Consider the following 21525-nt stretch of genomic DNA (forward strand, 5'->3'; position numbering starts at 1 on the left):
CCAAACTAGAGTTGTTCTATGTATAAGGCAAGGTAATATGTTGGGGGGGGCGGTCAGAGTCTGGGCTTGGCACCAGATTGCCAGCTTCAAAGTTTGGCTTTTACCACGGATTAGCTCTGCTACTTTGGACAAGGGAAAGAATCACCCAGGACCTCATTTGCTCATTTGTAAGATGGGGCTAGCAATAGCACCTACCTTATGGGATTGCTAAAGGGAGTATGGAAATTAATGTATGGAACACTCTTGGTGTAGTGCCTGCTGCATGGAAATCACTATGTAATTGGCCATCATGATTGGTGTCTTCAGTGTCTTGACAGCTCTTCTGCCAGAGCTGGTGGGCAGATGGGCCCATTTGTGGTCTAAACTGGCTCTGGCACACAGTCACTTGTTGGGTACTCAGAGTAGCTGCTTTGTCCGTGTTCTCAGGTATGTGGAGGACTCGGCCAATGCTTGTGTGCATATTGGCTTTCCAGGCCACCTCTACTGGAGGTGGGGGAATCCCAGGCATCCTTCTTAGTGTTCCCTGACCTCCATACTGGGATGGGCTTGTGGAAGGATACATGGGGTCCTCCATCTCTGAGCTTTCCCAGTCTTCAGTGGCTTGTCTCCTTGCCTTTGAGTGGTAATTGAGGGGGTCTTTGGGATTCTTGCCTGGCCCAGCCTCCTCTTTACTATATGGCCTTGAGTAGATAAACTAGCATGTCCAGCTCAGCTACTTCATTTCTAATAATCTGGGTGACGGTGCTGCCTGTTGGGGTGGGCATGTTGACAGTTCAGTGAGGTAATATATATAGGGTGCTTAACTGGAACCCATACATAGCCCACACTCAGCGTTCTCATCTGAAGGCTACACCAGCCTTGTTCGCTGTGATGTGAATGAACTCACTGTAGAATTCATCTTTGCTGGGGGCTCAGCATGTAGCTCTGTGGTAGAGCATTTGCCTAGCATGTGGGTCTAATCCCCAGTACTGTCAAACAAACCAACAAAAGACAGACAAAACCCCAAACCAAAACAAAAAACCTGTCCTATCTAAGTGAGAATAGCCAGGAAAGCCTTTAAGTTCCAAGATGGCTTTATCCCAACCAAGGCCCCCAGGCCTGACTTGTGGCAGGGATCAGTGCTTACTAGCCTGCTCCTGGCCTCCTGCAGCAGGTGGACTGCCTGTGCATATCCCAGCCAGGGTGGGCTTCCTGCTGCCCTGTTTATACTAATTGCCTTTTCTACTCTGAAAGACATGCAAGTATTTTTAGAAAAAGGAGATTAGGGGGGAAATTAAGGATTTCTCACCTGACTTATGTAAAGCTTTGTGTGTGAAGTGATTTTGTTGAGATCATGCAATTTTGTACCAGAGGCAATAAATGAGGCTAGACCCAGAGCATAGCCAGGCTGTGACTGCCTGGCTTGGGGGAATGTCACTTTGATGAGTTGCTTATCTTTGTATTTCCAGTTTCTGCAGCTTGGGATCTTCCAATCCTTGTTTTGTGCCATGTTGTGGGTGCATTGGATTCAGTCAGTAATTTGAATACTTATTGTTATTTTTGAACATAGGAGAATTCTTTGCTCCTTCTTGCCTTCACAGGACTTTAATGACCTCTTTTAAGAAATACATCCAAACTTCCTTCTTCTCTCAGCCCAGCACTTCTATGAAGACTTTCCTATTCACCCAGCCTTCTCGCGCTCTTCCTGACACAAGCCCCTCTGGACACTCGCCCTTTTCTACAGCTACCACTGCTCCCCCTTTACCCTACTTCCCTGAGTGGAACCCTGTCCGACTGAGGAAAGAGACATCATCTGTGCCTTCCCTGTTGCCTCTGAGCTCACCCTCACTGAGGTGTTTATATTAGCAGCCCAGATCCCCTTGTTCTGTAGATGTTTAAATCATTCATCCTTCTAGAAGGATGTGTTGATCAAAGTGAGCCAGAGTGTTTGAACTATTTCTTTGAAGCGACTATTATAAATCCCTAACCCTCATGCACATCTGAGTGATCGAACATCAGTCTTAAGGTTACTGATGAATCCTCCCCTCTTCTTACCCTGAGTTGCCTGATGTATGTTCATTGAAATGGGCTGGTGAAAGAAGCTATTGGATAAGAATCTGACATCTTTCCCCCAGGAGTGATAAACATAAACAGGCTTCAGCCCAGAATGCACCCGTGGGCTTGATCAAGAATTCTGTAGGAAATTGTGCCTGTTCCGCTGCTGGATTCCAAAGAACACACCACGTCTGTGGATGAGAACAGTGTGCTTGCCTCATTCCAAAGGCTAGATGGATTGTTCTACTTTCTTCGATCTTGGGAAAATAGACTCTGAAAGAGACCTTTTGGAGTTTGGGTTCTCGGCTAGTTTTCTGGGCATGGTGCAGAAAACCAGTAATCTTTTTATTTCTAGTTTTGCTGCTCAGTTGCCCTCTCCCATAGGCCTGGTACAGACCACACTCATCCCTGACCTCTCCCTTCCAGTTGCCTTGTATCTGAAAACTCCAAATCTGAAATGCTCCCAAATCCAATGTTTTTGAGAGCCCAGCCCTGACACAAACTGTGCAAATTGTGCCCTGACACAATCCTGGTGCAAAACCTCAGAAATCTGAAGCACTTCTGATTTCAGGCATTTCTCATAAGGGATGCTCAACCTGTATCTGTCAACATTCCTCGTTGCCAACAGCAGAAGCCTGCTCTAGTTAGCCTAAGCCAAATGGGCATCTATTGACTTTTGACTTCTTGCTTTATTGATTTATGACTGGACAGTTCTGATTGGTTGTCCATGTTTATCCCCTCTCTCCCCAGACTATTCTAAAATGACAGTAAAGGGTTAAATTGTCATAACCCACAATGTCAAAGAGCAGATCAGAAGAGACACCAGTAGTTGACCATGGGGCTATATTTTGGGAAATAGAAAAATGGATGGAGGAAGGGTAACTGATTGAGCAGACATGAGGATGTTGCAGCTTTAATGTTTGATGATAAAGATTCTATTGTGGAGTTAGCTGGTTCTACTTGCAAACATCTGAGGGCCTTGGCACTGAGACCCTAGAAGTGGGATGAAGCAGGTGGCAGGAAGCAGAGTAAGATAAGCCACTGGTTTGCATGTGCAGTAGTGGGGACATTTAGCTTCTTTCCCTGATCTGCTCCCAGTGTGCTGGAAGATGCAGTGAACCTGTAATGGTCTGGATAGTGTCCCCTAAAGGTCTCTGTGGCTAAGGCTTGGTCCCTAGCCTATGGCACTATTGAGATGTGATAGGACCTTTAAGAGGTGAGGTCTAGTGGGAGGTCTTTTGGTCACTGGAGATGTGCCTCTTCCGCTTTCTCTCTGTTGCTTCTTAGACATGGGTGAGTGGTTTGATTGGCTGTGTGCCACCACTCCAATGTTCTGCCTTGCTCAAAGCCATGGGGTCAACTGGTTATAGGCTGAACCCTGTGAAGCTGTGAATTAAAGTGAATCTTTTCTCTTTAGGAGTTGAGGATCTCAAGGATTTGTTCTAGTGACAGGAAACTGATTAACACAATACCCTCCAGGCAAGATATTGAGAAACCAAGTGACTTGAAAGAAAAGATTTCTAAGTTGATATCACGGAGGAGAGAGGTGTCTACCAAGGCAGAGTCAAAAAAGCGGCTCTGACTGAAACGTGCCCCACAAAGCATCGTGTGTCGAGAGCTTGGTCCTTAGGGTAGCAATGTTAGAGGTGGTAGAAACTTTGAGGTTGGGCCTAGTGTGTAGCTGTTAGGTTGCAGAAGGAATCATCCTTGGAAAAAGGTTAACGTAGATTTTTTGAGACCGTAGTATTTCCTGAGAGAATACTACTAAAGAGGAAGTCTGGCTCCTCAATCTCTCTTGCCTCCTGTCTTGCTGTGTGATCACTTCCTTTAGTGTGTGCTTTCATCATAATGCCATCACCATGCTGTGACACAGTCAGGGGTTTCTCTCTAGGATGATGGCCCCATTTATCTCCAGAGCTATGAGCTAAACAAACTTCTTTTACTTATAGATCACCCAGCTTCAGGTATTTTGTTATAGTAACAGGAACAGACTAAGCCCACCGAACCATAAGCTGCATTCCATGCCCTTCAGTGGGCTTCTCAGTGCCTCTCTTTAAATATGAGAGGACAACTAAAGATCATTATGTATTTGAGGAAGATGTATGTATGAAGATGTATGTATGAAAGAGAGAATACCAACAAACTTACAAAAGGGTTCCAAGACCAATGTGAAAACTTCAAAAATCTTATTACTGAAAGTCTTAAAAAGATTTAAAAAAAAATAGATCTTCAAGATACAAACAAAATGCTGTGAAAAAGGACAGAGAGTGCAAAGCAATAGTTGAAGATTAAAAAAAGTAAATGAAAATTAAAAAATCTAATAAAAGTATTAGAAAATAAAGTTGAAGGAAATAAAATAAAAAGGCCAAGAGGTATACATAATGGAAGGGAAAATTTGATAAAAATGCATGCCTGGACTCAGGAAATTCTATATTCTCCTTACAGAAATTCTGAATACAGAGCAGGAAAAAAAAAACAGAGAAAATGAAAATATCAAAGAAATAAATAAGAAAACATCTCAGAGGGACATGTGTCTCCAGACTAAAGATTCCTATCCAACATTAAATTCTTAGCCAAAGTAAATGAAAAGCCTGGCCATATGAAGTCACCAGGTACAAGGAAGACAGAAAAAGGATAAGAGGTTAGTAGTGGGAGAGGAGGAGGGGAGGGAGAAAGGCAGGTGATATCAAAGCAACAGGAATTAGAATGGCATTAGTAACACTGATGCTAGAAGATAGTGGAGAAGAATTATTTCTGTGGAAGAATTAATATTAACATATTCTGTGCTAAGTGATACTATAAATGTGATTGCAAAAAAAAAAATCTATACAAGCAAATGCAAAGACTCAAAAATTTATACCCCATGGAGTTATTTAAAGAAGCTGCTATAGGATGGGTTTCAGAAAAAATGAAGTGAAAAAAAAGTAAAAAGTAAAAATAGTATGTAAATAAGAGTAAGCAATAACAGGTACTGAGAATCCAATCGGCAGAGCACAAAGGGAAGTCTCAGGATAGCCCCTGGCCTGAAGTCAGAGGTCAACTGGTCCATCTATCCAGGAGCAGGGTAGCTAGGGCTGTGATAGGCTGCCTCTAGGGCAGAAGGACACGGAAAGCCTATTGTGTATGATTTAGCATTTGGAAAAATACATCACAGAACTTGTGTAAATAAATACCAAATCAAGGCAACTGTTTACACAAGAAAATCAAAAGTTGTATGAGCAGGAAATAATATGATCATAATCCGCTACTTGGCTGAGTCGAGAACAATATAATCACTGTAGAGTCGACACTTTTTATTTTTTTATTGAGACATGATTCCTTTATCATATTGCTCACCTATTTAAAGTATATCATCACATAGATCTAAAAGAACAAATAAAAAGAATAAAGTATACCCCCCAGTGGTTCTTTGTTCGCAGAGTTGAGCAGTCATAACTACAATCAATTTTGAAACATCTTTGTCAGATAAGAGAAACTCCGTAAACATTAGTAACCATTCCTCATTTCTCTCCGCATCTCACCTGTATTCTCTGCCCCTGCCTTCCTTGGCCCCTGGAAATCACTTACCTACTTTCTGTATTTTTACATTTGTCTATGTTGGATAAACAATTTTTTAAATATCCTATCTGATGTCATTGTGTATCTGTGGATCAGCATTGCCCCATTTCCCCAATCTCTGGTCACTGCCATTTGACATTTACTATTCAGTTCGATGGGATCAACTTTTTTAGCTTCCACATATGAATGAGATCATCCAGTGTGTTTTTCTGTGTGTGGTTTACTTCATTCAATATGTTTTCCACATTCATCTATGTTGTCACAAGTGGCAAGATTTCTTCTTTTTGTTAAGACTGAATAGCATCCCATGGTACACATGTACCACCACTTTTTTATCTATTCATCTCTAGATGGATGCTTAGGTTGACTCCATACCTTGAGTATTATCAATAGTGCTACAGTAAACAAGGGGGTGCATATTTAATTTAAAAATTGTGATGCAACTAGATTGGAAATTTGGGGAAGGCAAAGAAAAAGTGTGGATTTGTAGGAGAGATTTAAATTCTCATTACCATATCAGAAAGATAATAGATTATGCTAATGTCTAAAACAGATCAACCAAGAATAGCAGTATGAACATGATTAAGTATGATTCAGAAATATGAAAGTAAATCACAAAGGACTAGCTAAAAGGGTTATAAGTGTTTGCCTCTGGGGAGCAGGACTGGGGTGGCAGGAGGACTAGGGACTGTCATTTATCAGTAGAAGGTCTTTAAAAAGATTAAGCCCTTTAAAAGTACTGCCTTTTTGAAATTATGATTTGGTATAGAATAATAGGTTTACAAACTATTGTCTATAATTGTCACATTGTGCTTTGAAATTACTCAGTTTTTTCTCCTTCTTAAAACATTTGATTATGTTCTTATTTAGCACATTGGGTTTATCAGTGTTTGATATTCATATTTTAAAAATAAGTATTATTTTACCTATTATTTGTAAAAAGTTTTAAAACAGAGTTAATATGAAATAAAAGGAACTTATTCAAATGATACTGGGCAACACACAGGGGTGGGCAGAATGCTGGTGAACTAGACCCATAAAACCATGGGAGGCTGGATAGAGGTGGACACGGTCAAGTCACCTCCAGGATGCAGTCTGGATTAGACAATCTTAGTCCATTTTGTGTTGCCATAACAATACCACAGACGGGGTAATTTATAAAGAAAAGAAACTTATTTCTCACAATTCTGGAGGCTGGGAAGCTCAATATCAAGCTGCTGACATCTAATAAAGGGCTTTGTGCCAAGTCACCCTATGGTGGAAGATGGAAGGGCAAGAGTGAGAATAAGAGGGGGTGGAACTCTCTTTTATCAGGAACCCACTCCTGTGATGATGACCTGAACCTACTCACCTCTTAAAGGTCTCATCTCTCACCACTGTTGCATTGGGGATTGAGTGTTTGGTGCATGAATGTCGGTGCCTTTATGAGCCAAGGATTCTGATCCTGTGTAGCCAGAATCCTACCACTCTATCTTACAGACCCCTATGGGGATACCCTTTTCCTTCCTCCAAAACCACTGGTGTTTCTCACATCCTTGGGAACGTGCCTAGAAAATCTTGGAATATATATTGAGACTCAAGCTAGGCCTGGAAATCCCCTGAACCAGTCCAGGGCACACAGAGGAACTGAGCCTGGAGAGTCCCCTGTCCTGTAGCGAAAGACTGGCAATGGCTGACTTGGTCTACAGACACATTCAAGTTGCTCCAGTTGCAGCACCTATGAAGGCTGGGAGCCAAGCAGGGAATGGCAGAAGGGCGAAATCAATCGCTCAACATTTCAGATCACAGTTTCTTCACTGTTGCCAAACGACTACATTCCTTGGGACAGCACCGCTCACACTAAGCTGATTTGCTTTCATCCCCCAAGGATGTAGGTATTGAATGATGGGGCCCAATACTGTACCCATTGCCAGCACTGTCTTCCCTTGCAAGGCAAGACGAGGTTCCAAAGTGGTCAGCTAGAACAGGGCTATGCAAGTGGTGATGATTTAATCAATATACTCAAGGATGAAAATGAAACTAATTGAGAGCCGTAGACAGACATTGATTGATAAAGGTCAGGGGAACGGATACAAGGTTGTTTATATGAATTAGATTTTTCTGTACCATACTTCATCTACAAGTTAATCAATCTTCATAGCTGATTTTGTTTATAATTGATTGTTGCCTCATCTAATAATTTCAGAACCAAATCCTCATTTGCAACACGTGGATACGTGACTCAATTACCTTTCCTACAAATCTAAACCTCCTGGCTTACTGGGGCTATTTTCTTGGAAGCCCTGGATTCTCACAGTTCTCTCGCCAAGCCTTGCTGTCCTGTGGGTGAGGTCTTCAGGTGCTTTGTGCTGGGAGACATCCTAAGGACTGAGCACATTCCTATCTGGTTTCTGATTCTGTCCCTATTTGCCCTAGGAGCTATATGTGGAGTAGTTTTACTGGGGTGGAAGGCATAGGGCTTTGGGCTAAAAAGAAGCCACTCAGAAGTCTGGGACCCAACTGCATAGCAGTTTTACAGAGGCTGTCTTAAAGATTGTAAAGCAATTTATATTGTAGACTCTAAAGAAAATAGATTGCTTCCCCCCTGCCCAACATGCACTGAATTTGGAATATCCTACCCTCCTTGTTTTCCAAGACTACAGATCCCCACTGTGACCTCCCAGTCAATTTCAGTTAGCACCAAGGTCACCTATGTGGTCAGCAGTTTATGCTCTAGTTCCCCTCTGTCCCTCCCACCCCCTGTTCAATTCATGGCGGGGGGGGTCCTCCCTGGTTTTCTCATGCCCCACATCAGGGACTGTTCCTGACAATTCCTGGGCTGGGGAACTCCTCCCCAGCACCCTGAGGAAGAAAAAGCTCTTGTCTCCAGAACTGAAAAGAAGATATTTTTCTTTCTACTACATTCTCCAAAAAGTCAGGCTCATAAAAAAGAATACAAATTACACCCAGAAGCTCTTATCAGCTTGGTAAAGAATTGCTACTTTCAACTTTATTGCCTTAAAAAGAATTCAAACGCTTCCATCTTTTAAAAACAATTTGGGTTGAGGAAAGGAATTAGGTTCGTGTGCAGAAGCAGGGTGCAGCATCACATGGAGCATGATTTGAAGGGGTCGCTGTATTAACCTTGGAGACCGATGCTTTAATTGAGCAGTATGAGGTGATATGGTTGTTTTCCCTGCAGATGTCTCTGCCAGAGGTCTAGATCCATGGGGCTGACAACCATAGGTGGGAGGGCAGGCCTCTGGGGTGTGATGTGACCCAGCAGTGCCAGGAGGGACTCTCCTGCCCCAAGTGATCCCCACACCCTCATCTGTAGCATCTGATACTGTGGGTTCCCAGAGCTGGTCTTTGGATATAAGCAGAGTCTTCTTAAGCTCTAATATGAGCATGAAAATACCTGTGGGAGGGAGAAGAAAACATTTCCCATCAGTTTTGGACTTTTCTTGTATCTGGAAATCATTTAAAGCTGGAGCTGAACAGTAGATGTATGAAAAACAGCTCTGAGCAGCCACCTGCCACCCATGTCCATATCTCCTGCCACCCATGTCCATATCTCCTTGCCCTGGGTTGTTGGGGGAGACTTAGTCTTGTAATTGTTCATAGCCTACACTGTGAACAGAGGCTGATGGCCACTCTTGTCACACTAGACTGGGGCATAAATAAGCTCAGAAGTGATTTGTTCTACTGTAGATTTCAGTTCTCAAAAGGGATTGTGTGACAGCATTTGGGTGGCCAAGGGCCTGAATGCCTGGCTCATTTGTCTGTGAGACAAGATCAGATAGAAAAACCAGGCTTACATTGCCTCCCTTCAGGATACAGCCTGAGTATCTGGGGGAGTGAGAACATGGACAGCCTTATTTGGTTTCTGTGCCCTCCGGGTGGTGGGAAAATTATAGATCATTGATTAAAATCCAAGTGTCCATCAGGCAATATCATTGGCACTGCCTGGCTTCACTTCTCTGAGTTGATCTTATTAAACAAATCGTGCCTATGAGCAGACTCCATTTCATTTTTCTGCTGATATTAACGTTTCTTCATAAATTGTCCACATGTAACATATTCTCACTTTTTATTACAGTAAATTGCACTTCCTGCACAGCCCAGGAACCTGTCTCTATTTCATCTGAAGGATCCACAAATGATCTGTAATGAATCTTCCTCCCCTGGAGGCTGTGAGCTGCCATTCTGTCCTCTGCACAGTGTGGACTAGCTGTTTATCTCAAACTTGGGCAGCAGTGAGGATGGAGACCAGGGAGCTCTAATGATTGACGAGAAATTGTTCCGATCTATCAGACCGTTACATGTATTTATTCAATTAGGCTTTCTTTCTTTTTATTCAATGGCAGCATAATACTTAGGTATTCTCCCACTGCCCCATGCCAAACTACCTTTCCCTTTGCCCAGGTGATAACTTTCCTGTTCCCTCCATAGGTGGGCTCCTGGGCATCAAGGATGCCCCAGCAGAAAGATGGGTGAGTCGGGAACAGATGACTCATTCTTGGTTAGGAAAGGCCCAGAGGAAGATGCTGGAAAAAAGATCTGCTTGGGTCCCAGATACCTCAATGGCATCTAGGAGTAAGGACAGAGCCAGAGGAAGGAATCTTGGGGAGAATTTTGGACACCTTCACAAGTGAAAGCAGGGCCCAAAGCCATTCTGGAGACAAGGCTGGAATAAACAGAAGTAGCTGAGCCAGAATTGTGGGCCCCTTGCCCAAGAAGGCAAGCCCCTAGGAAACATAGAGCCGCCCCAGATAGTTCATGATAATTGCTCTTTGTGGGTTTCCTTAGCTTGTGGTACTCAGGCCTCTTGGCGCCTGCTTTGTTGAATTTTTTTTTTCTTTTTTTCTGTAAATTCGCTCTGCAAATCATCTCTCATCTTTCAACCAGCTACTCCCCTTCCTTGCAAATGGGGGCATTGTACGCCCTCATGCTTTAGAGGGGTGACATTACCCAGAGAGAATTGTTTCTAAATAGCATGTTGTTGCAAAGGCAGCAGTGGGTCTTTAAAGTTAGCTCCATATCTGTCCTTGGGAAGGTGCCAGGCCCTGGGCTCCATGGGGCGCATGTTCTCAAATGTTAGAGTTGGGGTTTTAAAGAGATGCTAATTGCCGACAAGCTTCCATTATCTAGGACTTCCAGTGTTGGAGGGGGGGTTGCCTAGATAAGTGGCCAACAATTAATGCACACATAAATAATCGGTGGCATTTGTACTTTGTAAAATAAATCCTCAGCGATGGTGCTGGAAGACTTCCACGTGGAGTGTTTTTTTTTTTTTTTCCCACTCCACTGACTAGTCCTATAGGCCAAGATACAGTGAAACACGTTCACTCTTAAGAACACAAGTGGAATAATGGTCTCAGGCTTTTGAGGACAAGTTAACCTGGAGAAGGAAGATTCCACTACTCCTACTGGTGTCTTTTCAGATATGAAAAAAGGTGTTTTGTTCCCTTTGTCATAGGGCCAGGGCTAGCCCTGAGGCTTATATGCTTTCTTAGCCAGTTGTTTGGGCCTTTGGGGGAGCACCATGCCCAAGGGATAAGAACACAGACTGGAGCCAATAGGATCTGGGTTTGAATTCAGTTTCTGCTAAGTACTCTGCCGAGTACTAGCCATGGGGCCTTTGGCAAGATCTGAGTCTAGATCCAGGTCTCGGTTTCCTGTCTGTGAAGTGAAGATGAAAGCACTGCCTGATTAGTTAGTTTGATGGGAGTAAATGGGACATGCAGGGTTGTGACATAGAGGAGATGAACTGAAGCATCGCGGAAGTTTCTCTTCTTGCCCTTGGAATTGGCTCAAACTTGGTCCTGCACCAAAGGCTGAGAACCAGGGGAAGGGTGCCCAGGCTGGAGATGCTTCCTCCAGTGTGCTCAGCACTCCTGTCTTCTCTGCTTCCGTTTAAACTCTTGGGTATTAGAACCGATCCTCATCACCAGACCATCAAGGGGCAGCTGTGAACCCTTCCCAGCCCTGGTCCAGGCGAGATGCCCTGCACCTGCCGTTTCTGCAGCATTGGGGGCTGCTTTCTGTTCCAGAGCCTGCGAGGGAGCCAGGAGCTGGAAATTGGCCCAAATCTCCTTCTCCCGTGGTAAATGTAGAATCAGGGTGGCCAGAACAGAATTCAAATGTCTCCTGGTTCTCAGTGGGCCTGCGGGATGTCATGTTGGGGTCCTATGTCATGTATACTCCAGCACTGTTATGCCCTTGGCAGCGGGAGAAGGTACCAGAGGTTCAGACTCGGGCTGCTGCTCATGAACAAGGGGACACCTTCTTCTTTACATGCAGCTTTCCAGGTATGGGAGGAAGAGCCATCCTTGGCTTTCTTTAGCTGGCGTCTACCCAAGGCAGCATTCTTTTCCCTCCAGAGGGTGGAATGTGGGTGTCCATATGTGTATGTCCATACAATTTGACAAGTGTGTGGCTAGGGACAAGGGTACATCTCAGTAACTTGGGAGGCTGAGGCAGGAGGTTCACAAGTTCAAAACCAACCTCAGCAACTTAGTGAGGCAATTTGGTGGAACCCTCTCTCAAAAGTAAAAATTGAAAAGGACTGGAGATGTAGTTCAGTAGTAAAACAAAAACAAACCAAGTTGGCACATGTGTAGACAGACATCCAGCCACACCCTTCCCCTGTGTGCTGTGCCTCCTTCTACTGGCCACCTGCATCCACCTTCCAGGCACTTCTTTGAGCCAGTTACCACCATTACCATCTACTACCTCCTCTGGTCAAAAGGCTCGAAGTCGGCTGGATCCTTTAGAAGTCCCATCTCCTCAGCTCTTCTAAAGTGTTAAGTTTGCCAGTATTTGATAGGCCAGAGGAGCCAGACAGATGGACCCTGATGGTTTGGCAAGGCTTTGCAGGACTCAGCAGCAACACCTTAACAGGGCTACCTGTGCTGTAGCTTTGGGCCACTGCAGCGATCCCTTTGGGCTTATTGAGACCTACTTCCTAGGTCAGAGTCTGCATGGAGCTTCTGCAGTTGCTCAGGCCTTCAGCCCTGCTGCTACTTGATTGTCCCATAGCCATGAAGCTCAGCTCCATGCAGAAGTCTTACTGCAGGGAGCCAGCCTCCCCACCTGCTGAAGGTAGGTGACAAGGCCTTCCTGAGTAGAAGGCTAGTGCCCTTACCCAACCTATGGGATACAGGAGCTGCCTTCAGTTTGTCTAGTTGTGCAACTCTCGTCTACAGACACCTATCATGGTTCATGGCTGATAATCACTGTGGCCGAGGTGAGGAGAGGCACCATGCTATCCTGAAAGTTCTCCCAGGTCATGGATTAGACAGTACTGAGCACTTTGCAAGGTTATGTGCATTGTCTTTTTGTCACTGTTTGACAGGATGGCGGGAATGTATCTGGAAGTTTTAGGATAGTTATCAGGACACGGCAGGTCCTGTCTGCTGAATAAAAGAAGGAAGGAAATTATGCATAGTGTACATCTGAAAGAGACCAGGCAGGAGACATGAGGGGGAAGGAATGGGGAGGATCCTTGCGCTAACTGATCATGTATAGTGAACTTCCTGGGCAGGGTAGCTTCGTGTGTAATTTCATTTAATTCTCACCATAACCTGAGGCAGGAGGTATTTATCTCAGGTTGATATCCCAGAAGTGAACTTTGAGAGGAGGATTCATGTGATAAAGATTTATTAAGAAGCATTCCCAGGGGGAGTTAAAACAAGACAGCCAGCAGGGGAGTGGGGAACGTGGAACAGGGAAGTGAGGGAAGCCAAGTGAGGTAATTTTGGCTCCATCCTGCAGAGAAATTCTGAAAATAGCTGAGATCACACAGGGAGAAAGTCCCCATCAGGGAGCAAGCCAGCTGGGATCTGTATCCGTGGTACCCTCAGTCCTTGGTTAAGGGTATAAGTTCCCAGTCACTGTGAATGCCAGGCAGGGCTCTGACAGCTGAATCTCTGGTGTTGGCACTCGGGAGTGAACACACGGGGAGTCTCATCAAATATCCCATCGGATGTGAGGGAGACGTGGGCAGAGCATCATGGCACGGTTGGTACACAAATGCCATAGGGGTGTAGAATCTGCCCTTGGTGAGGGGAAGCAGGTCAGCCCGGAGCACTCAGCTAACACTCTTCCAGACTGTGCTTGCTCTAATGGATGAAAGGACTCACCTTCCTTTGCTGCAGAGATAGCTGGGGAGGGAAAGAGGGATGCCACACAGAAGGGGAATCAGTGTTGCTGGGAGGGAAGGCTCCCCTCTGGGCGGCAAGCCGTTAGGGCCCTCCTCAGAGCTGGCAGCTCTCCAGTAATTGCAGAGGGAGGTGGACATGTTCTTGCTCAATCGGAGGTAGCCACCCCTTTTTGCCACTTATCCCAGACTCTGTAGGAGTCATACCCTCTGGAAAAAAAGCTGCAGCCAAGTGCTATTTATCTCTGTGTGGGGAAAAGAGGCTTAACAAATTAGTTGATGCTTCATTGGTAAGGAAACAAAGGAAATTAGGACGGGGAAGTTGGTCAGTTGTCCTGTGGGGTTTTCTGATCAATTCTCTGCAACATCTTCTGTGCTGGAGTCTGATACCAGGTGGGAAGACTTGTTAAGGTGGTCAGAGCTCCTTCCTGCTCCCTGGACTCTCCTGGAAATTGGTTCAAGTTGTCGGTAGCACCTGGCACCTGCAGGAATAGGTAGAAGCCCTCTCACCTGCACAGATGTGACCACCTCTTCAGATCACAGAACTATACATTCTGGAGCAGGGATCTTGGCTCCAGAGCCAAGAGGCAGGTCAGAGATCTGAAACAACATAGGATCTCAGGCATATCACTTAACAGTGGGCTCCAGGGTCTGTATTTGTAGAAGCCACCTAGGATATTCCTTCATGCAGCCAGATTTGAGAATCTTTGCTGCACATGCCAATACCTCGTCCCTGGTCATCCTCTTTCTCTTGAACTATTTGGAAAGTTGGAAAAGTCTTATCCATATTGAGGTGATCTGCCTCCCTGATTTTTTGGCACCATTGGTTGTAAATCTACTCTTAGAGGCTGCAAACAGAAACTTCAGTTTCTCTTCCATTTGACGATTTTTCTTCAAGTGTTTAAAGAAATCTACACTGTCCTAGACTCTAAGCATCTTTGGTCACTTTCACTGGTCATTAGTTTACAATGTCCCACTCCATGACTGGGCTCCAGTGTGCAGTGTCTTCCATGAAGTCAGGTGACTCAGATCAACACCCAAGGGCAGAACAAACCCCCTTATCCCTGCCTTCCCTTTCTCTCATCTCTGCTCCAGGGCCTTGCTTTCCAATTTCATTTTCTCAGTAGCCTCTCTGCTATTGAAAACAAGTGTAAATCTTTGAGTTAAGCCTTGTTAAACCAAGTTCATTCTTCCAGCTTTCTGAGATATTACGACATCCTCCCAGCTTTGTATGGTGTGCCAATTTGATAATGCAAATCACTAATGTCTCCCTATGATCAAGAAGAAAAGGTTGAAGTGTTGGGAACTGAGGCCAGCTGGGGCCAGGCAATGCATTCAGAGTGTTCCTGCCTCCCTGCCTCCACTGCTCCCTTCTCTACCTCCCCACCAGGGCTTCTAAAGGCATCCATGGAAGTCAGAGTGTTCAAAGGAGAGAGGCTGTGGTCTGAGCAGCCAGGACTCCACCATGAGCTTCTCTTCCTTCTCCCACTAAACTGAGAGCTCCTCTCTGAGCCACGGTATCCAGAGTCCTTGCAGCTTCTCTGGAGATAGCCTGGCTTACCGAGCTTGTAAAATGGGGTGGAATGCATCTCAGGACGTGGACCTGTGGAGTGGATGGATACCCTTGACATCTCTTGTGCCATCTTTCCATCAAGTACCCGCAGAGCACCCTGAGCCTCCTTCTGAAGTAGGAGAGGGAGCACCTAGATATTTTTAGAAATGATTCATTTATCTCAGGGAAGTGTGAGGTGAGGCTCATGAAGAGAACAGGAAGGCTTCTACAGCCAGAGGAGACTCCCAGGATACACGTTGAAATGTGAGCAAGTTGGGAAGCAAAGCTGAGCCCCACAAAGGACAGGAACATCCAAGGAACTTCCCTTCTCTGCTTCCTAGGGAAGGCTTGGGGTGTGTAAGGGAGACTGGAGTGCCAGTCTCTGAGTCTGCCTCTTGCTGAGATGGAGAACTTGAGATCATGTTGTCGACCTTGGCAGACAGGAGGGGGCAAGAGTTTTCTACATTTTACAGATGACCAGAATGAATGAATGACAGGGGTGGAGGACATTCCCTTCCACTCCAGTCTCATGCCCCAGTTTTTCTTCATAGAGTCTGGCAGCCTTTCATTCACAGGATGGAGAGGAGAGTCTGCTTCCTTTAGTCTTGACTGACCCAGGAGAGGCCGTGTGCCCACCCTTGGTGTCCTTTGGGATGTTGTCTATAAAGGTCTTGGGGGTCTAGGGCTCACCTGAGTATACTCCACAGGCTCTATCTTCATGACCTTGCTGTGCTTGCCAACAAACTCATCCATTCTCATGGAGCGAGGTCCTAACAGAAACTTGTGGGATGGCAGCCTGTGAGCCTTAGCACCGTGAGGGCCTATGACCCTACTGAACCACATGCTGGCTGGGCTGCTGGTACAGGCTCTGAAACCTCTATGCCTCATTTGTTAAGAAAGAGTCAGATCTCTAAGAACTGACAAGGAAAGGCATTTTTGCTATATTAATAATCCAAAATGAGAATTGCAACTTGATGTGTATTTCTTGATGTGATTTTAATAAAAATATCTGTCTGATATGCAAGTAGACATGTACTTGCAGACCTGATAGTAGAAGCTTCTGGAGGGGGGACACTTCAAACAACCTCTGGAGGGATGAATATGGAGGAATAAATGGGGAATTTTTACTTCTGAGCATGTTCCATAAAAATGGGGAGACCTTATGGGTGACTTTGAACACTTAAATTTTTCTATATTTTTCCAATCGGGAGTGGTAACAATTATATTATGAAAATACATAAATAAATAAATAGTGACTATAATCAGAAAGTTTTCTCCCAGGTTCATAGATGGCCTGGCACAGTGCCGGGTGCTCTTGCTGAGCCTTTGGGACACGCTCTCTGTGAGTATTCTTATGGGATATGGTTGAAAACCATCAGTTCCTTCTAATTCTTTCAGTCTGTTGGCTTTCCAATTCAAGGAGGGGGAAAATGGTCACAAACACGTATGAGAAACAAAATAAGTAACTGGGCCCTGTCTGCCTGGGACTTTAATCATATATTCAACAATATTAATTGAACACCTGATATATGCTGGTAAAGTTCTAGGGACACAGGTGTGCCTCAGATACATGGACTTGGACCTTATGGAACCCCCAACCTAGCAGAGACAGACAATAAGAAAAATATTTTTCTATAAAAATAGAACAAAGCAGTCTAACAGAGAGTAATGGGGGTGGGGCCACTGCCCAGGAGCTAGAAAGCGCTGCAGGTTCTGTGGATCCTAATGAAGTGAAGGAAGCTCTGAGCCCTAGCTCTGAGCTTCTGTCTTCTGGGTGTCACAGTGTCACTCAGCACAGTCCAACAAGCTGCCATACGTGCAACCTTCTGGCTTTCTGATTCTGTAGCCTCCGGCAATGATGAGAGTCCTCCCTAAGAGCCCCTGCAGGGAGGTGTTTGCAGGCATTCTTGGGAAGGGAGGCTGTGCCCCTGCCTGTGGCCCTGTGAAGCCTGCAGGAACCACAGCCTCTAACCTTGCTCAGGGCTGGTGCAGGAGAGTACAGAAGAACAGCAGGAAATCAGATGTCTGTGTTCAGATGAGGCCTCTTGTGGCTTAGGCAGCCAGAGCGGGCCCCAGGGGAATGGCATGTTTTGTAAGGAAAAAATTCTGCAAGAACAATGTTTATAAAACCCCATCTCCACAATCTTGTGTGTCTGCCAGCTTCTGGTTTGCTTGTGTTCATGTATATTCTTTTTCTCTCTGCAGGCTGTGGAGACCAACCTAGCTTCCAAGGACAGCCACTGGGTCTTTGTGAATGAGGTAAGAGCCCCTGAATGGTGAGGGCACAGCCTGCACTGACATTCACCTGTCCCTTGGCAAAGCTCAGAGAAATCCTTTCATGTCCAATTTTGATTTAGGGGCTGGAATAAATCCTGGGCTTTGTCCTGTCAAGGCAAGAGGTCAGAGAATTGGATTTGACCTGCCAAGATGCTCACCTATACCAGGTGGGGACCAGGAAAAGAATTAAGACCTGAGTCCATGAGAAAGTCAAAAGTCAGAGAAGTGATGTGAGGCATTAGATGTGTGGGATGGGGTGAGGCAGCCAGTCAGGGTCTGGGGCTGGAGAGACTAGAGCAGGTTAGCAAATGGGATGCACAGGGAGTGGGACAAGGAATTAGGAGGGGAGAGAGGCCATATTGCATGCAGGATGCTAAGGGTGTGGGAGGGTAATATGAGTGTGCCTGAGTGTGAGCCAGAGTATGTATGTGCATGAGTGTGTACCTGTGTAAGAATGCATGTATGGTAAAGGTTTGAGTAAGTGTATGTGGAAATGCACATGTGTGAGTGTGAATGTAAGTAATTGTGTATATATGGGTGTAAGTGAGTGTGTATACCTGTATGAGTATGTGTGAGTGTGAGTTGTATATGTGAGCGTGTATCTGTGAATATGTATGCGTGTGAGTTGCATGTGAGTGTATGAGTTGCATGTATGTGAGAATATGAGTATGAGTTGTATGTGCATGTAAGTTTATATGTTTGAGGGTGTGAATGTATGTGCCAGTTGTACATACATGTGAGTATATAGGCATTTATGGGTGTGCTTGTGTGAGTGTGTTTGTGTGTGTAGGCAATGGGAGCAGGATCAATGCACCCATTTAAAGTGGGTGCATAGTAAATGTCCCCTTGACTGGCCATCTCACTATTGTGGCCCTAGTGGGGTAATGGGAACATGAGATGTCATTGCAGCCTGCCTGGTCCTGGCTTCTCCCAGCCTGCAGGCATTGCTCGGGAGTGGCCAGAAACCACAGGTCAAGCTTTCCTAAAGAATCCCCTCTGACCACATGTTTATTTAGGAACTACAAACCAGGGCAGCCTGTGTGACTGCAGTGTGTGTGAGCTGGGAGTGAACTTGAGAATGTGTTTCCTGGTGCTTTCATCTGGGCTGCAGCCTTCAGTTGCTCCTAAATTAGTGGATCAATTTCTAATGGCTTCATTCTGGAAGATGCAAGGTTTATTATGTGGGTAATTTCTTTTTTTATGATGTGTATTTCTCATTAGCTCAGTGCTAATATGGCTGAAAGAGTTTTAGGTAGCTAATGTTAATAACGGTGTAGGTAGTATCAGATAGTAACTGCTCCCAAGATCCACTTTTCATAGTTTTCCTCCATGAATTTACACCTTATTAGCTCCATGTCTGCACAGGTCAGCTGCAGACATGCGCAGTAACCATCCATTTCCCCTGGGGTGCTGTGGTAGGATGTGTGCTGGTAATTAGGCAAAGGGACGTGACCGCCCCTCCCTGCTTTTCAGAACCTGCAAGAGACCTCCTTGATCCTCTGGAAGGCTTGATTCTCTGTGCTTTGCTGGCTTCTCTACAGCTTCTTCAAAGCCCAACTTCCTTTGTTCCAGAGAAAGCAAGCATTCTATGTGCCCCTGATGTCAAATATCTGGCGCTAGGTTTACTTTTTTGATGACTCCTCCAAATCCAACAGACAGTGTTTCTCTGTGGTCAGTCTTCAAAACCGTGCTCTGTTTTTACATTTCTAACCTGGTTCCCTTCCTTCCTCTGAGCCCCCAACTCCCACACCCAGGGCTTTTTGTCCTTCCAGACTCCCTGTCTTCAGGCACCCCAGTGTGAGGTCCCCCTAGGGCACTCCCTACTCAGGAAAACTGGCATTTCTGAGGCAGCTAGAACCCAGAGCTCAGTGTCACCAGGAGGACACAGGTATGGGGGGCACTTCTTGAGTCACACTGGAACAGCCTCACTCAAGACCACAGCTGGGCCCCACTGGGTCAGCAGCACATCCTGGGCCATCCTGATCTGCAAGTAAGTGTGTTCTGCCGAAAAAGGGTCTTCAGGGAACCTCTCCTCCTTTCTTGGCTTCCTTTTCCACAAGAAGACTCCTTTGGGAAGCCAAGGACAACCACTAATTTTCTAAAGTGCACCTTTCATTTGATACCTTTTTCGTCCTCATCAGTTATAGTTCAGTTATTATCATCTCCATTTTACATATGAGAAAACAGAGACCCCAAGGGTTAAATCACTCATGACTGTTCCATGATGCCTTTAGGATTCTAGATGAAGACAGTCGGGCTTCATACCCCTTTTCACCCAATGACATGATTGTGCGCTTGGGCTTGGCAAGATCCTAAACTTGTGTTCAGGGTCTGATTCTGTAAAGGCTGTCAGTAGAACACTATGATGGTGACAGTCTTGGGCTCACCACTGGGGCCAGCACATTTCTGAAGACTGAGCTCCAAAGATAATGCCTCTGGAAAGCTTGGCCCTCAGCACAACCCCTGGCTAATGACTGAAAATGTTCTCTAAGTATGCTTGTCCTTAGGAGACAGCCCTGTTCAGAAATACTGTTTCCTTTGTTACAGCATGCTCCACAGAAAACAGAAGTCCTGTTGTTGTTCTTGCAGTGTAAAATCATTTTAATATCTGCAGAAATTTTCAAGCAATCTAAATACTGAATAACAGACAAATACTTGCCAGTCACTTTTCTGTGCAATGACCAGGAATAAAATAAGGGGGAAAAAAGAAAAACAAAGAATAGAGTGTCAAAGTCGGGCATTTCATGATGCCCTTTCTATCAACATGATCTCTAGAATTCAGTTATTATACAGAGTCCTTGTCTTTCCACTTCTTAAAACTGTTTCCCACTTCCCTGAAGGAAGTTCAGCTCCTTAGACAAGCTCAGCTTTGTGCCTCCTCCCTCTTTTACCACTTTTATCTTCTTTCAGAAGGGTCCTCCAGCTGTGATCCCTGCTCTCCTCATGCTTTACAGACTCTGTCTTCCGGTTCTTCCTCTGTATTTGACGTGCTTAATGTATTTTCCAGATTCAAGATAAACCTTCAAGGGTATGTGTTTTTGTTTGCTTTCTTTATGTAGAGGTTTTCTTAATACATCTGCTCTTTCACTGGTTAGTCCTGGGGTTATATATTACAGACCTGTTTTATTTGGAGAAGAGATCAGTGGAGGCAGAGGAAGGCTTGTGTCTGTGTGCCTCAGTGACAGTTTCTTCTGTAAGTCTCTGGGCTCCACTGTGGAGATACTGGCAGGCAGATGTGTGTGGGGGCATAAACTGTATCTTCATTGATTGACGAAGTTGTGTTATTTTGGAGAAGTAGGGGTATTCAGAAGAACTCATGGAAAGAAAATGAACCATTAATCAAGGTAGTCACGAGACTACCAGCTTGTTGAGGTCATGGCCAGATCTATCTCATCACTGAATCTTCAATGTTCTGAGCAAAGAATAGATTCTTGAAAAGCTTGGTTGAAGCAGGTGGATGCCCATAGCATAGGGCCAATTTCATTAATGAGCCTTTCATAACCTGCCTTAGAGAAAAGACAAAGGCAGCAATTAAGACCCATTTCTCAGACTACTGGAGGGAACCACTGTGGGTCATTCATCAGAGGCTTCCAGTTCAAGATCAGTTGATTTGGATGAGATAATGAGATATGTGGCCTCCAGAACCTCTCTTTCAGTCATGGTAAAATGCTTCTTCTGTGTGTGACCCTTAGCAGAACCCAGACATGGCTGTCATTCTGGCTCGTCCAGTAAATCATGGGGATTCTTGGTGTGGATAGATTTCTGGACAAAGAGGATATTTCCCTCCCCAGAAAGTTCTGTATCTGCTGGTGATGTGCATCTCATCATCTTGCTTCTTGAGAACTTCCTAGAGGAATTCCTTTTGTGGAATATGCAATATGACTCCCAATCTCTTGAAGGATTGATTGTGATAGGGACTTGAAATGTTCCATTTGTTACTGGACAGTTCCCATTGTTAAGAATA

General features: G+C 45.0%; 1 protein-coding gene across 3 annotated transcripts in view; it reads left to right on the forward strand.

The window, feature by feature from the left end:
- Positions 1-21525, forward strand: part of Grid1 (glutamate ionotropic receptor delta type subunit 1) — a 702171-nt gene that overhangs the window by 413044 nt on the left and 267602 nt on the right. For all 3 annotated transcript variants that reach the window (XM_078038861.1, XM_078038864.1, XM_078038852.1), the window contains exon 5: positions 17490-17543. In XM_078038861.1, coding sequence (XP_077894987.1) covers positions 17490-17543 — 54 coding nt within the window. The remainder of the gene's footprint in view (positions 1-17489; positions 17544-21525) is intronic.

Source organism: Ictidomys tridecemlineatus, chromosome 1 (genome assembly GCF_052094955.1).
Source record: "Ictidomys tridecemlineatus isolate mIctTri1 chromosome 1, mIctTri1.hap1, whole genome shotgun sequence".
In the NCBI taxonomy this organism is placed as follows: Eukaryota; Metazoa; Chordata; class Mammalia; order Rodentia; family Sciuridae; genus Ictidomys; species Ictidomys tridecemlineatus.